Source organism: Halichoerus grypus, chromosome 1, assembly GCF_964656455.1.
Source record: "Halichoerus grypus chromosome 1, mHalGry1.hap1.1, whole genome shotgun sequence".
NCBI lineage: Eukaryota > Metazoa > Chordata > Mammalia > Carnivora > Phocidae > Halichoerus > Halichoerus grypus.
In genome coordinates this window covers 103,508,069-103,522,852 of record NC_135712.1, presented here as the reverse complement: position 1 = coordinate 103,522,852, position 14,784 = coordinate 103,508,069, and the positions used below count along the sequence as shown (strand labels likewise).

The 14,784-nt window shown below is 37.1% G+C and overlaps 1 protein-coding gene across 3 annotated transcripts in view; it reads left to right on the top strand.

The window, feature by feature from the left end:
* Positions 1-516: 516 nt before the first annotated feature.
* Positions 517-14,784, top strand: part of MLF1 (myeloid leukemia factor 1) — a 31,399-nt gene continuing 17,131 nt past the window's right edge. Inside the window, exon 1 of one of the 3 annotated variants that reach the window (XM_036122415.2) lies at positions 517-699. In XM_036122415.2, coding sequence (XP_035978308.2) covers positions 653-699 — 47 coding nt within the window. In that variant the 5' untranslated portion in view covers positions 517-652. The remainder of the gene's footprint in view (positions 700-14,784) is intronic. The other 2 variants (XM_036122418.2, XM_036122420.2) reach the window with 2 other exon arrangements.

Sequence of the window (14,784 nt, the reverse complement as noted above, 5' to 3'; positions counted from 1 at the left end):
AGACTCACATAGGCAAAGAAGTTTGTGAAATTTTATAAGCCTCATTTCCTTCAAGCAAGCACTGAGTACATTATTAACTGTACTCAAAAACTTGTTGCACATTCATTCTCAGTATTTGTGCACAGCTTTTGACCAACTACCACGGAAGCGTTTTGGATATAAGACTCTTGCCCGTGGATCACAAAATGCGGCATATGAATGGATCTTTGGAAGCCATCTAGCCCAAATCTTGGCCCATTTCCATTTTCCCGAAAAGAGAGTTGGGGTTCGAGGCCGAGGGCGATTTGCCCAAGGTCACGCAGGAGGTGGTCTAATTTTTGTGTTCCTGCAGCCCCGGGAAAAAGCTATCTCGTCCCTCAGAAGGCTTCGTCGCCTGGCTGGCGGGAAGCCAGACCTCTCGCCTCCACTCTGTTGACGGCAGTTGCCATGGCAGCGGCGCTTTATTCCCCGCCTCGTCTTAGTGACGCCAGGAGACCAGCGCCCAATGGGAAAGCAGCTCGGCGTCACGCATCGCCTTTCGCGGCGGGCGCCGCCTTCGCAGCCGGGCGGGGGGCGGTGACTGCGTGGGGAAGGCTGGCTCGGGTCGCGGCCGCGGCGAGTCACATCGTTTTCCAATCTGTCCGCGTCCGCCGCCGCCCGGGACAGAGCCACGATGTTCGGGATGCTGAGCAGCAGCTTTGAGGATGATCCCTTCTTCTCGTGAGTGTGGGGGGACGGGAGCCCGCGGTCGCGCGGGAGTTCAGGGATCTTGAAGGGAGCTATTTTCAGGGAAAAGTGCGAGAAAACTGTGAGGAAGGCGAGGGGGAATTTGAGTAACTTCAGGAGGCGGCTTGGGGGGAGAAGAGGACTCGAGGGCGTGAGAGGGAAGGGAGGAGGGAACTTAGGGGTGTGGGAGGGAGGGGAGCGAAGGATTGGGGGGTTGAGGAGGGAGAGGAAGATTTAGGGGTGTGGGAGGGAGGGGAGAGAAGGATTTGGGAGCGTGAGGTGGGGAGAGGTGCGAGCCGGCCCCCCGCACACAAACCCAAGTGCCCGCTGCTCTCGACTTGGCCGGACTTCGGGTGTCCGGGTTGGTTCCCGCGCTCGGAGGCCCGCCTTCGCAGCCGCAGAGCCTTGCAGGTGACGGTAACTGCCCTCCAGGTGGAACTTCTGGTGAGAAATACGCTTACGGGACCCTTTCCACACCTGTTTCAGTTCCAAATGAGAGGCAGGGAATGTCTTCTAAGATGACAACTGTTTGAAAAGGAACACATTTTTAAAACAGCGTTTTCATAAATACGCACTTCTGAGAGCACAGCAAGTTGGAGAGTTGTGCTGTCACGTCGAAGTGGTTGGAGGTTGCCGAGTGCACTGTTTGTTTTCTTTGCTTGCTTTGTTACAAAGCTAGTCCTGTCTGTAAAGGGACTCCTCTCTCCGAAGTGCAAATAGGGCAGGGAAGCAGAGAGTGGGTGCATTTAACACCTCAGGTAAACAGATGTCAGATCTGTGGACAGTTCCAAGTGAATTAACGTGATGCCTTAGGAAGAAGGCATCCAGAACTTAATTAGTTGCTTCATTATAATCGAGTTTTCTTGTGTGGGGGTGTGGGTGTTTTTTTGTTTTTTGGGTTTTTTTGTTTTTTTTAGTTCTTGCTTTGGCGATTATATAAAAATGATTACAAACTAGTTGGATTCCTAAGACGCGAAGCTTTGTGCTACTTTTTTGCCCAAGTGTTTTGCCAGTTTGAACTTTGACTTGGTGTCCTAATTTATTTTGATCGATTAAATTCTCCATCTATGCAACTCCTAGACATTTTTTTTTTAAGTTTAAAATGTCAGCAGTTTTCTACATAGTATTGTTGTTTTTAAAGGAAAATACTGTGTTGGCTTACATGTGTTAGTATTATTTTTAAACCAAATAACATAAAAGTAACAATTGAAAGGATAATTAATGGTAAAAAGAGATGAAATAATTAACATAGAAAAATAAAATGATTAACATTTCATTCTAAAGGTTGTAAATTACAATTAAGGGGTATATGGATTCAGGCAAATTTATTATGCTGTTTTAGTTAACTTGTTTAGGAGCTTTTGGGACATTTACAATTAATGCCATTTCAACAAATTTTAAATTTTGTGCTGTATTCCGATTTGCTCTTTTAAAAGTCTCAGAGTAGGGATTAGTTGAGCTGTTGAAATGATTCTTATGTAATTGTGACCACTACAGTGGGTAATAGTTAAGAATTCTTGATTATGACAACTTTTGAGTTGCATTATGTCCTCAATATATCAAAAACAGCAATGGCCTTAACTAAACTGTGAGAGTATAATTAGTACCTTTTTAAAAACATCTAGCAAAAGTGTAATTTAAACTCTTGGGTAACTGTCTGAGCAAAGGCAGTGAACCCAAGAGTCAGGATCAGAAATAGTAACAGACCACAAATAGTAGGCATACATCAAAGAACACTCTTCCCTGTGCTTAGGAGGGAAAGGACCGTCAGTTATATGTCAGTGGGTCTTTCAGTCATCACTCTTCGTAGCCTTCTTCAAATGCAGACAGCCATGTCATAAAAATTTAGGATAAAATTATTATAATTAACTTTATAAAACAGATGCATGCTTATAATTTCGTTGCTCCACAATTAACTGTTTAGAGAGTAAACACGATGGAGGGGGGAGTAAGGAAGAAAGAGAATGTGTGTTTCTATTTATTTCAAGTAATCTGTCATTTGACTAACCCCAAACAAAATGAGTATCCATTACTTAACATAAATCCAACATAAGAAATTCTTAAAGGTTACAGACTCCTTATCAAATCATTCATTGACCTTAAAGAACACAGAAGGGTTCCATGCCCACCATCTTTTGTATAAATATTAGCCCTATTGCTAACATAATGTGTCATTGGGTTCCTTTATTGCTAACTTAATACCTGACATTTAGAAAGTATTCAGTAAATATTGTTCAATGATAATCTGGTGTCCTTTACACTCTGTATTGTAGTTAATTTGGTATTTAGTTAATTGCTGAAAGTATTTGCACTCAACATATGCTATTGTTGATGTTGACACTTTCTAATTTGAACACTACCATTGTCTAAATAACCATTAGTTCAGTATATCAAGGATGTCAATATAAGCACACTCTACTAATTTACAAATTATTCTAAAGTGAGCAGACAAATACTTTTCGGATATAAAATTAGAATTATTAAATAATTTGAGATGTAAAATACTGTAATCAAATAGTCAGATGTTTAAAAAATTTGAGTAAAAAAACAATTAAAATCTATAGTCTTGGATTCAAATATGTTCATTTTCAGTGTTTACTGTAAATGTTGTACCTCAAATGTTTCATCAGAAAATTAAAAGGAAACTTTAAAAGTGATATGTTGAAGTTTAGTGTTTTATTATATATTTAGAATTTTTTTTTTGTACCTGATGTTGCAGAGCTGAAATTCAGTGAAAGTTGCCATACAGTATATCCTCATATATACCTTCTTAAGTAAATAATACTTGTAATTTTGTTGAAGACACAAAAGCTAAAAGCTGGCACTTCTGGCATGCAGTTTACTCTCAAGAACACTACTTTCCCTTCCCATTTATATTTGCTTAAGAAGAAATAGAAATACATATGTATGGGCAGGAAAATTAATTTGAAGTTCAAGTGATTTTGACATCTATCCTATATCCTAAAAACATTGATTATTTCGTATTAAAGTTTACCTATATCTGGTACAGTCTAAATTCTACTTTGTGCAGAATATGAACTTTGAATCTTCTGACCTGCAGAAATGAAAGTCTGATCATGCAAGCTGCAGAGAATAGCTATGTTACCACATATCAGGTATTAGATATTAAAGGCTCAGAAACAGGTTGGCAAATCGATCAGCCTTATTTTTAATTATAAATCGTTAACATTTCCTTAAGGGCAACCTATGTATGATGACTAGTCTTTGGTCAAAGAACCCCTACATATATTCACAGGATGTTACTTTTCCATCTCTTTGGTCTTAGCAGGAGCTAAAAATTGCGTATCTATAATCTTTTTAAATTAAAAAATATTATTTTGCCCTTTGGAGGTAGTTCAAGGACACTGGCTTTGACTTACTCACTGACTGAGTTGAAAGTGAATATATTCCTTGTACAAGACAGGCCTTGACTGATATTTTCTTGATTGAGAATATTGTCATAAAACAGGAAATAAAATCACCTTTCTAAATAAGCTTTTGTGAACAATGAAATGTTCAGGGTTACTCATATACTTGTTTTCAGACTTAAAGTCTGAGGTAGGGTCTTCCATCAAGATGACATAGTTTGGTGCTAATTAGTATTCTTCCACATAAACCTCCCAATTTTAATCATTTAATAAAGGTGGCTTGAGAGTACTCACCTAAAATTTAAGGTTTTGATTTTCAGGATTCCATTTTATGTTAAGACACCTAACAGCTTCTGTGACTATTAGCACCTAGAAATTTGTTCTCAGAAATATTTTAATGTATATGTTTCTTATAAATGAACTTTGCAGATTTCAAGATCATATTTGATAGAATGAGGCACTATGAACTGAAAGAATTTCTAAGGTAGACTTTTGGGGCTTTCTGTGGTTCAGTAGGTATAAACCATTGAATTCAGAGCCAAGGAGCACAGCATGAGTATGACATAGTTGCTGGATCAAGGAATGCCATTTGGTAGCACCTAATCATAAAATGCTTAGTTCTATCACTAAACATTGTAAATATCCACAAAAAAGTAAGGGAGTGCTTATAGGATGAGAGGGGGCCATAGTCATTCCTACAACCCTTTTAATATAAAAGGCTTCTGCCACACCACCATTTTAAACTGTGCCTCTAAACAGTGGGGAAATAAAGAATTGCCTGTGGAAATTAATTCGTTCAAATATTTCTTGAGTTTCTATTATATGCCTAATGCTGTGGACTCTATTATAAATTTGTAGAAGTTATGGCCCATGCCCTCAAGATTCTCTTATGAATGTAATATGCATTATTTCTAGTGTCAAAACTTGGATCATCTAATGTATTTTCTTCATGGACCTTTACACCTCATTGGAACTAAGAACACTTCTTTATGATCAAGAAAGCCATAACAATCTGCTGATAAGCTTTTTGCCACCACTATGTATAGTGGAAGGAAGGAATTTCTCTTGATGACTGGGAATGCCATGTCAATTATCTGAGACCCTTATGTATAAAGAATAAATTGCTTTTTACTTTATTGTACTGGCCAAATAAAATTGTAACTGGTCAATATATTTATATATTTGAGAGAGTCTTAAAAACAGGACCTTATTTGGAAGTAAAGCTTACTATCCCTTAAAAAAAAAAAAAAAAACCTTTTATGTTGAAATTATCCCCAATCTAAGAGTTAAGTTCTTTTTTTTTTTTTTTTTTTGGTGGTGGGGGGGCAAACTTTATTTTTCATAGCTTGTGATAGATAAATAATATGGAGTAGAAAAGGTACATTTGGTGCCAAATAATCATTCCGTTTGGTTGTGGTTTGTGTCAGCAATCCTGCAAGAGATAGTATGGCTATCATAATAGCATAAGTAAATTTTTTCTGATTTAAATGAAAATGCATCCTCATGGAAAATCTGAAAACTATAGAAAGTTTGGTAAAGGAAATCATGCAACCAAGATTTTATCATTTCGGTGTATTTTGTTTCCATTTTCCTTATATGAAAAATATTTTCTAAAATCAGAACAAAGCTTTATGATCATAAATATACTATTTTCCTCTACATATACGACAATCATTTTCCTAGTCTTTAGATATTCTCTAAAGTATGAGTTTAGTGTCTGCAAAATATTGCATACTGTGGATGTATGAAGAATATTTTTCATTTAAATCTTTAACCACATTTCAAATTATTACTTTAGTTTATGTATATGAAATGACCAGTATATAATGTATGAAGCTTATAAAGCCTAGTCATATTTCCAATTTATTTTCCTAGAATGAAACATTAATTTTCAAGAGAATAATATGAATAGGTAGAAAAATATAAAAATGATTGACTTCTCACCCGAGAAAAGAAACTCTGCATTAGGTTAATTTTAAAAATAATAAAATTGTTCCTTGCTACCACAAGAGATTTTTGGCTTTGATAAAAAAGAATTCAAGCTTGAACTAGAGAAATTTTAGTCTTATCTTTGAGCAGCTGCTGTTCTGGGTAGACAAGAATTGAACTTACTTCAGGGCCCAGGCAGATTTCTTCCTGAATGGTTTAGACAGGTGCAAAAGCCAGACTGTGAGCACAATTTTGTCTTAATGCTTTTTCCAACAAGCAGCCTTTTGTTCATGTCACTCAAAAAATAAAAACGTTTTTAACAGTTGTTCTACATATAAATATATACCTACTTCTATTTAAATAAAGAAAAAACCTGGGCAACATAGTAAATGGGCCACATTTAGTTGTTGAATTTGTAGCCCAATTATAATGCAATCAGAAAAATAAATCTCACTAAATTATATGTTTCTATAGGAAAATAATAGCTGCTGAATACTCACTTATTCACAGAACAAAATCTAGTATTCTCTGAAGTATTTTTCTTCTTTGCAGTTGAATCTCATCCACGTATCTAAAGGGAAAGTTGACTGGTTTTCTTAAGTGACTGCATATCAATAAGAATGAACATTTTAATCTCTACACTGCTACCCATATTCTAAACTATAAATGTCCAGTGAATATGGAGCTCTAAGCAAAAGGTGAGGATGCCTGGGTGGCTCAGTCATTGGGCGTCTGCCTTCGGCTCAGGTCATGATCCCAGGGTCCTGGGATCGAGCCCCGCATCGGGCTCCCTGCTCCACTGGAAGCCTGCTTCTCCCTCTCCCACTCCCCCTGCTTGTGTTCCCTCTCTCGCTGTGTCTCTGTCAAATAAATAAATAAAATCTTTTAAAAAAAATTAAAAAAATAAAATATCAGGTGGTATGAAATCCTTTAACTCCACATAGTTCTATTTCTTTTTGTTCTTTAAAACTTTTTAATGAAATATTTCATATACTACAAAAGTATAACAATTGTGTATCTGTCACCCAGAATTTCAAAATTTATACTTGTTTTATCCATCTCTATTTCTGCTGATATCTCAAATGTATTTTAAAGCAAATCCCAGATTTCTTGTCATCTAACCCCTATGTATTTCCAAATACATTTCTGAAAAAATATGGTTATCTTACATAACCACAGTACCATATCACATGTAATAAAAGTTAAAATAATTCCAATTGCTTGGCATCATTTGGCATTAAGTATCATCTAGATATGAAATACTTTGGAATAATCTAGTTTTTGAGGTAAGAATTAAAAAATTGTTTCTTAGACAACTCTTTATGTGTCTTGGAATTACTTGAAATTCTGTTCCTTTAAGTAAAAAGTGGGAGATCCAGACACCAAATTCTGATTCCTTAATTATAAACTAACTTGATCTTCACATCTTGATTTCGGAAGCATAAAACAACTCCCTTTCTGCTCTCCAGTGTGTTCAAACCTAAGTTGCTCATTCTGTGCCATTGATCCATTTAATTTTTAAATTGTTACAACTTCCTTATAATGCTAGTTGCCTACAATTCTGTTAGAGTAGTGATTCTGAAACTTTTTTTTTAAGATTTTTATTTATTTATTGAGAGAGAGAGAGAGCATGAGAGAGAGGAGGGTCAGAGAGAGAGAAGCAGACCCCCTGCTGAGCAGGGAGCCCGATGCGGGACTCGATCCTGGGACTCCAGGATCATGACCTGAGGCGAAGGCAGTCGCTTAACCAACTGAGCCACCCAGGCACCCTCCTGTAGAAATTTTTGTATTCAATTGCAATAAGAGTATCTTCAACCTGCACCCACACTGGAGAGAGCACTTTCCTTTTATGACTTTGCATAAAATTTGTCAGTGAGCAGGACAGAGGCTGGAAAGTACAGCAGTGTTCCTAAGTGGGTTGGTATGTAGAGGACAAGAGAGTTACGGCAGGAGTGCAAATGGAGAAGTGGGAGTACTGACATGTTACAATTTTTTAGAACATGGATTTGTCAAACAAGTGATTTGTAAAGTGGTTATCAATCATCCAGACCAGAGTGGCCCTTATGCGGAGGTGGTTGGAAATTATCACGTCGGTCAGGTATGCAGGTGACCTATTTATATTTAAGTCATTATTAACTACATTTTTCTTTTTTTTTTTTTATTTTTTTATTTATTTTTTTTTATTTATTTGCAAGAGAGAGAATGAGAGAGAGCACGAGAGGTAGGAGGGTCAGAGGGAGAAGCAGACTCCCTGCTGAGCAGGGAGCCCGATGTGGGACTCGATCCCGGGACTCCAGGATCATGACCTGAGCCGAAGGCAGTCACTTAACCAACTGAGCCACCCAGGCGCCCTAACTACATTTTTCTATTTAACAGTTTCTGTTAAAACAATTGATATTGGACAAGAATAAACAGATCTATAGAATAAAGCAGTCTAGAAACGCTCTCATATACAGCCTCCCTATGAGATTTATTTAGAGAATACCCATCTTTTTATTTTTGAGTACTTTCTAATATCATCAAGTGTACCTGGGCAATGGCACTGCTTTCTGAGATTAAATTGTGATTGATGGAACTATTGACACCTTGTTCTTTATTTTTAGTAAAACTTTACTGCTGAGATACTGTGTTTCTGAACTGTAAAGCAGTGTTAGTTAACCACAGTAGTTTAAAGAAAGTCTTTAAGTTAAAAACACTCACCTTTGCACCATATATGGTAGACACAATCATTCAAAACAATAAAACAAATTTCTACATTCAGTTCTCAGGAATTTTGTTCCAAGTTTAATCACGGCAATAAGGCCTCAGAACTACACAGTGTTTTTGGAGTACAGTTTCTGCCTTAGCATATTTTTAAAACTAATGCCTAATTAATAACAGTTGGGAAATATTACTTTATTAAAACATAAAATTTAGTAGCATCTCACCACAAACTTTGACAAGCTAATATACTTTAGGGTTTTCACAGAATAAGATAAATTGGCATAATTTTAGTGGGATTTGCTGAGATAAGCTTTATTACTATTAAGAAAGAAAAACACATTTATACAGCCTGGAGTGAACATTTGCATATGATTTGGAATTCCAGAACTCTTTTCCCATATCAATTTTCCATATTTACATGTACACTAGAAGACTTTAAAAAATTTTTTTAAATCTTAAAATTCAGTAACATCCAATATTTGGTAATTAATACCTTATTTTATAAGGTATCAAGGTACTTTACATTTTCAAAAGTGTGTTTTTGGAATATGTAATACATGCTTATGGCAAAAACAAAACCTACAGAAGAGGTTAAAAGACTCCCTTTCCGCAACAATGTGAGTATACTTAACACTAAACTGTGCATTTAAAAATGCTTAAGATGGGAAAAAACCTCAGTGAGTTATATGATTATGATCTGTACACTTTTCTGTATGTTCTATACTTCAATAAAATAGCTTATTGAGACAAAAAAAGACTCCCTCTCACCTTTAGCCCTCAACCATCTAGGTACCCTCCCGAATGCAACCACGGTGACCAGTTTGCTACGTAGTTTCCTAGGGATATGTTCTATACATTTATAAGCATATATACATGAATTTTTTACACAGATGGAGATTTACTATATATCTTGTTAATCCTTCCATGTCAGCACATAAACATCTGCCTTGCTGTTTTAAAGGTGACATAATATTCCATTTAAATTCTTTTAAAAGTGCTGAAAAGTTTTTAATGGCTTTTTTCTTATCCTTTTTTAGTTACTGTTCCATCAGTCAGTCAAGAAACATCTGCACGCTAATTTTGGGTAGTGGATTGAGCAAGAGAGATATGTTCCTTTTCTTCAAGAAGCTTTTAATTTAACAGAAAAGACAATATTTTCTGTATGCTATTTTATTATCAATAGTCAATAGCAAGACTATTTTTAACTTGAATTTTAAAAAATGTCCCCTTTGACTCTCAATAATGGTAACCTATGCCTTCCTTTTGAGGGAAAGAAAAGAAAGTAGAAAAGAAGATAGTGGGGCGCCTGGGTGGTTCAGTCGTTAAGTGTCTGCCTTCAGCTCAGGTCATGGTCCCAGGGTCCTGGGATCGAGCCCCGCATCAGGCTCCCTGCTCGGCGGGAAGCCTGCTTCTCCCTTTCCCACTCCCCCTGCTTGTGTTCCCTCTCTCGCTGTGTCTCTCTCTGTCAAATAAATAAAATCTTAAAAAAAAAAAAAAGATAGTGAAGAGTACTTAAAAGAAAAATGATAAAATAGTTTGAATAGTCAATACTACTTAAAAGTGCTGGAATGGGATTAAAGCTGACAAACGTAAATGTGTACTTTCCTACTTACATCGGCTCAGTTGCAGAAAACAAAATTTACTGACTTTAGGCAGAAAAGAATTTATTACAGGGCATTAAACAGTTTAGAGAATCTTTGTGATGGCCTAAGAAACAGACTCTAGATTGAACTTTCAGGAATGACTCCCAAAGCCACATCAGAGGTCCAGACCATGGAGGGAGCAGTGGCCACTTCTCTCACTAGGAATTGTTGAATTGGGAAGCTGCTGCTACTGCTGCTGGCTCTAAAGTCATGGTGTACCTGTGGGGACCCATACCAGCAAAATGGATTTCCCTTGTCTGGCCCCCAGTACCCATAAGCTCTAGTGATGGACTCCCGATAGCACTGCTGCAGAACGACTGTGTACCTCTGTGATCATGCTTACCAAATAAGAGAAGTAATAGTACTTACAGACTCTGCCACACTTCTACTTTCCAATTCTCGAATAATGGTCCATAACTGGCAGAATCTAAATCCAGAAACTTTGCTGCAGTAGAGTCTAGGAAACTAAATCTTAAACTTTCTAGTGTCTGCAGTGTAGAAAGTCACATCGAAAGGAGATTGAAATGGATTAAATGTGAAAAACTTCAGAGATGTCGGAGGATAGTGCAATCATTTTGGAAAAAACTAACCAGAGATACCAGAAATTAAAATTTTGATTTTAAAATGACAAAAAAAAATGAGTTAAGTAGAATTTTCACAGTCAAAGACTAAAATAGTAACCTGGGAAACTGAGCCAAGGCATTTCTTCCAATATGTAGGACAAAATCACAGAGGGTTCAAATTCTACAAAGAAGGAACAGATAGAATAGTAAATATGCAAAGAAATATTTTCAGAACAATTTCTAAAACTAACCAAAGACTGAAATCCTTAGAACACACATTGGAAAGGGAAATTTGAGGGTTGTCAGGATTTTTTTTTTAATTCTATACCTAGATGCATAATAATGTAATTTTGACACATTAAAAAGAAAAGAATCGTAGATCATAGATCTTCCAGAGGGTCTAGATTCTTTTTTTTTTTTTTTTTAAGATTTTATTTATTTATTTGAGAGAGCATGAGCAAGGGGAGAGGCAGACTCCCTGCTGAGCAGGGAGCCCTGATGCAGGGCTCGATCCCAGGACCCTGTAGTCATGACCGGAGCTGAAGGCAGATATTAAACTGAGCCACCCAGGGGCCCTGAGAGTGTAGATTCTTTAGAAAGAATGAGAACCAGATTGTCATCACTCTTCTCTTAACACTAAGTAAGGAAGATAATGAAGCAATATAGATCCTCAAAATAGTGAGGAGAAATGATTTAGGATTGTATGCCCAGATAAGCCACTGTTTCAGTTCGGGTGTGAAAGAAACTTAGACATGATTACTAAAAATTTACTCTGCTCAAATTACTAGATGTTAGAATCCAGAAAAGAAATAATAAGATATAAGAAGTAATGATAATTCAGAAGTAAACCAACCTCAGCTTTTCTTGATAGAGGGAGATTGAACTAGAGCACTTGCCATCTCCTTTATTCTTCCCATGGAACCAGAGTTCACCTGTTTCCTCTCTTGAAGCTAGTACAGGACAGATTAAAACCCAATTAACATCCAGCCCATTCCTGAAGTTCTGAGTTTGGATAACTTGGAGAATAATGGCTGTGCCCTTAATAGAAAAAGAGACATAAAGAGGAAGAGCTGGCTAGGGAAACAGACAGTGTTGGAAATGTTAGATTAAGGACTTACTACAATGTAATAGGCAAATGTCCAAAAATTACTTTATTGTTATTTGTAACTTATACTCTGAGTATTTTAGAAAGTATTGCAATTTCTATTGTAAGATCAGGACTCCATTCCCACTTCCTAGCACAGTGCCTTTTACATAGGTATCCAGTAAATATTTGTTAAATATTTGTTAAATAAATGGAGACCGTTTGTATCAAAACAAGCAGAAATTGAACTAGAGGTCCCTGACAAAATGGTTGAAGAGGATTAGTGTTTATTCATGTGAGGTTCTTGGAATGTCTGCATTAGGGTTAATAGAAATGCTTGCTTAAATGCAGATTAATTGGGCCATGCCCCAGATATAATGAATCAAAAATCCTTGGGTGTATGTTTCAGGAATCTGAATTTTAATAAGTGCCTCTGGTGATTTTTAAGCATGTTCAAGTTAAAAGGAATCAGCCCTACAGAGGCCAGGTAAAACAAGAACAGATGAAGCATAAAGCCCAGAAAAAGAACAGATCTCCCTCAATTTAAGTTGGAGTTACATCCTGATAAACCCACTGTAAATTGAAAATTGTGTGATTTGAAAGGCATTTAATCCACCTAACCCACTGAACATGATAGCTTAGCCTAGCCTAGCCTAGCCTACCTTAACGTGTTCAGAACACTTACATTAGCCTATACAGTTGGGCAAAATCATCCAACATAAAGCCTATTTTCCAGTAAAGTGTTGAATATCCCATGTAATTTATTGACTACTGTACTGAAAATGAAAATCGGAATGGTTGTATGGGCACAGAGGTTATCAGTGTATCGGCTGTTTGCCTTCATGATCCCGTGGCGGAGTGGGAGCTGAAGCCGCTGCTGCGGCTCAGCATCACCAGAGAGTGTGGTACCACATATTGCTAGCCCAGGAAAAGATCAAAGTGCAAAAGTCCAAGTACAGTTTCTATTGAATGTGTAGCATTCTCACACCATCATAATTCCAAAAATCGTAAGTCAAACCATTGTAAGTTGGGGACTGTATGTCTTTAGGAGACAGTACTTTTTAATATTTTAATGTCACTCACAGAAAATATTTGCAAAGCACCTTGGGGTACAAGAAGGAAAGACAGAAGTAACCAGCTCCAGGGGCTTTGGCTGGCTCAGGCCCCAACCGGCTGCTTCAAGGCTGAGCATGTCAACATTTTGACGCACCAGTTATCTATCTGTGACACTCAGGAAGCTCTGTCAAGGGTGAGAAGGAAATCAAAGGAGAATGAACAATGAAAGGAGAATTTAAAGGAGGCATTTATCAAACAAGGCTCCGAACGGTACATTGCTCCAAAGTTAGAGATGCTGAGTATTCAAGGAACAGGAATGACTTTGGGTTTCAGTAATTGGAAGGTTGAGGGAATCCTTGGAGTTTTAATGCAGAAGTGAAGGGAAGGAAAGGGGCATTTGTAAAATAAAGTGAATGTACTCCAAGGAAATAAAGGATACAAGTATAGATGACTACTGGAAGATTTTAACTGCTAAAGGGAAGGAGACAGTAGCTCAAAGAGTGTCGGGAAATGGGTTTGGTGGGATGGGGAGTATAACAGATGTCTTACTTTGCTACATAAGAACAGAAAGTAGTTTTCATTGGTATGGATTTTGTAAGTTCTTATTTACTTTTTTTTTAACTTTGTAATCATTTAGCATTCTAAGAAAGGATCTCAAAAGTCACCTTGAATTATAAGAAGAAATAATGGTTACAAATCAGGCCATTTAGTGCAGAGGGAATGCTGCCATTGAGGTGGATACTTCAGGAGCTGATGCTTTCAAGATCTCTTTTGGCTTGTCGTAAAATAGGTTTATGTTCTTTTTACTGTTTTAATCATCAGTCATAGAAATCCCATTCAGTGTTCTAGTGCCAGGTTAATCACAGGCTGTATTTTATAGCATTTCAATCTTCTAAGACTTTTATGCAGACTGAGAGGAACAGTTGGAAATTGCTTTAAATAATGTGATTTTAGGAATATATCTGTAGTAGGTGGAATAATTCCCCTTCTCCCAAAGATGACCATGTCCTAATCCCCTAATCCCCAGAATTTGTGAATGTTAATTTACATGACAAGGAGGAATTAAGGTTACAGATGAAATTAAGATTATTAATCACCTTAAAATAAGAGATTAACCTGGAGTACACAGGGAGACTCAATTTAATCACAAGGGTCCTTTAAATGTGGAAGAGTTAGAGATTTGAAGATGCTATGCTGCTGGCTTTGAAAATAGAAAAAAAAAGGGGGGGTCACAAGCCAAGGAATATGGGCAGTCTCTAGAAGCTTGAAAAAAGGCAGGGAAGAAACAGATTTCCCCCACAGCCTCCAGAATGAACCAGCCCTGCCAACGCCTTGACTGTAGCCCAGTGATATCCATTCTGGGCTTCTGACCCCCTGAACTGTAAAAGTGTAAATTTGTTGTTTTAAATCACTAAATTTATGGCAATTTCTTACATTAGCTAAATTAATATCCAAGTTTTATAATCTTAATTTTAAAACATATGTCTCATTTCTCTGTCAGACTATAAGTTCCTCTAGACCAGTAATCACCTTCTGTGCTTGACACACAGTATACATGATAAATGTTTATTGAATTTGAACCATTCTATATATCAGATGGTCTCTCCATCATTTTTGGGGAGAGTTGCTTGCCATTCTTCAAGTCTCTACTCACCTGGGTACATGCTACATAGAGAAGCAGCTGCATTGCAATCAGTACCTGCAGTTCTGAACCTCTTCCTTAGTGACTTTTG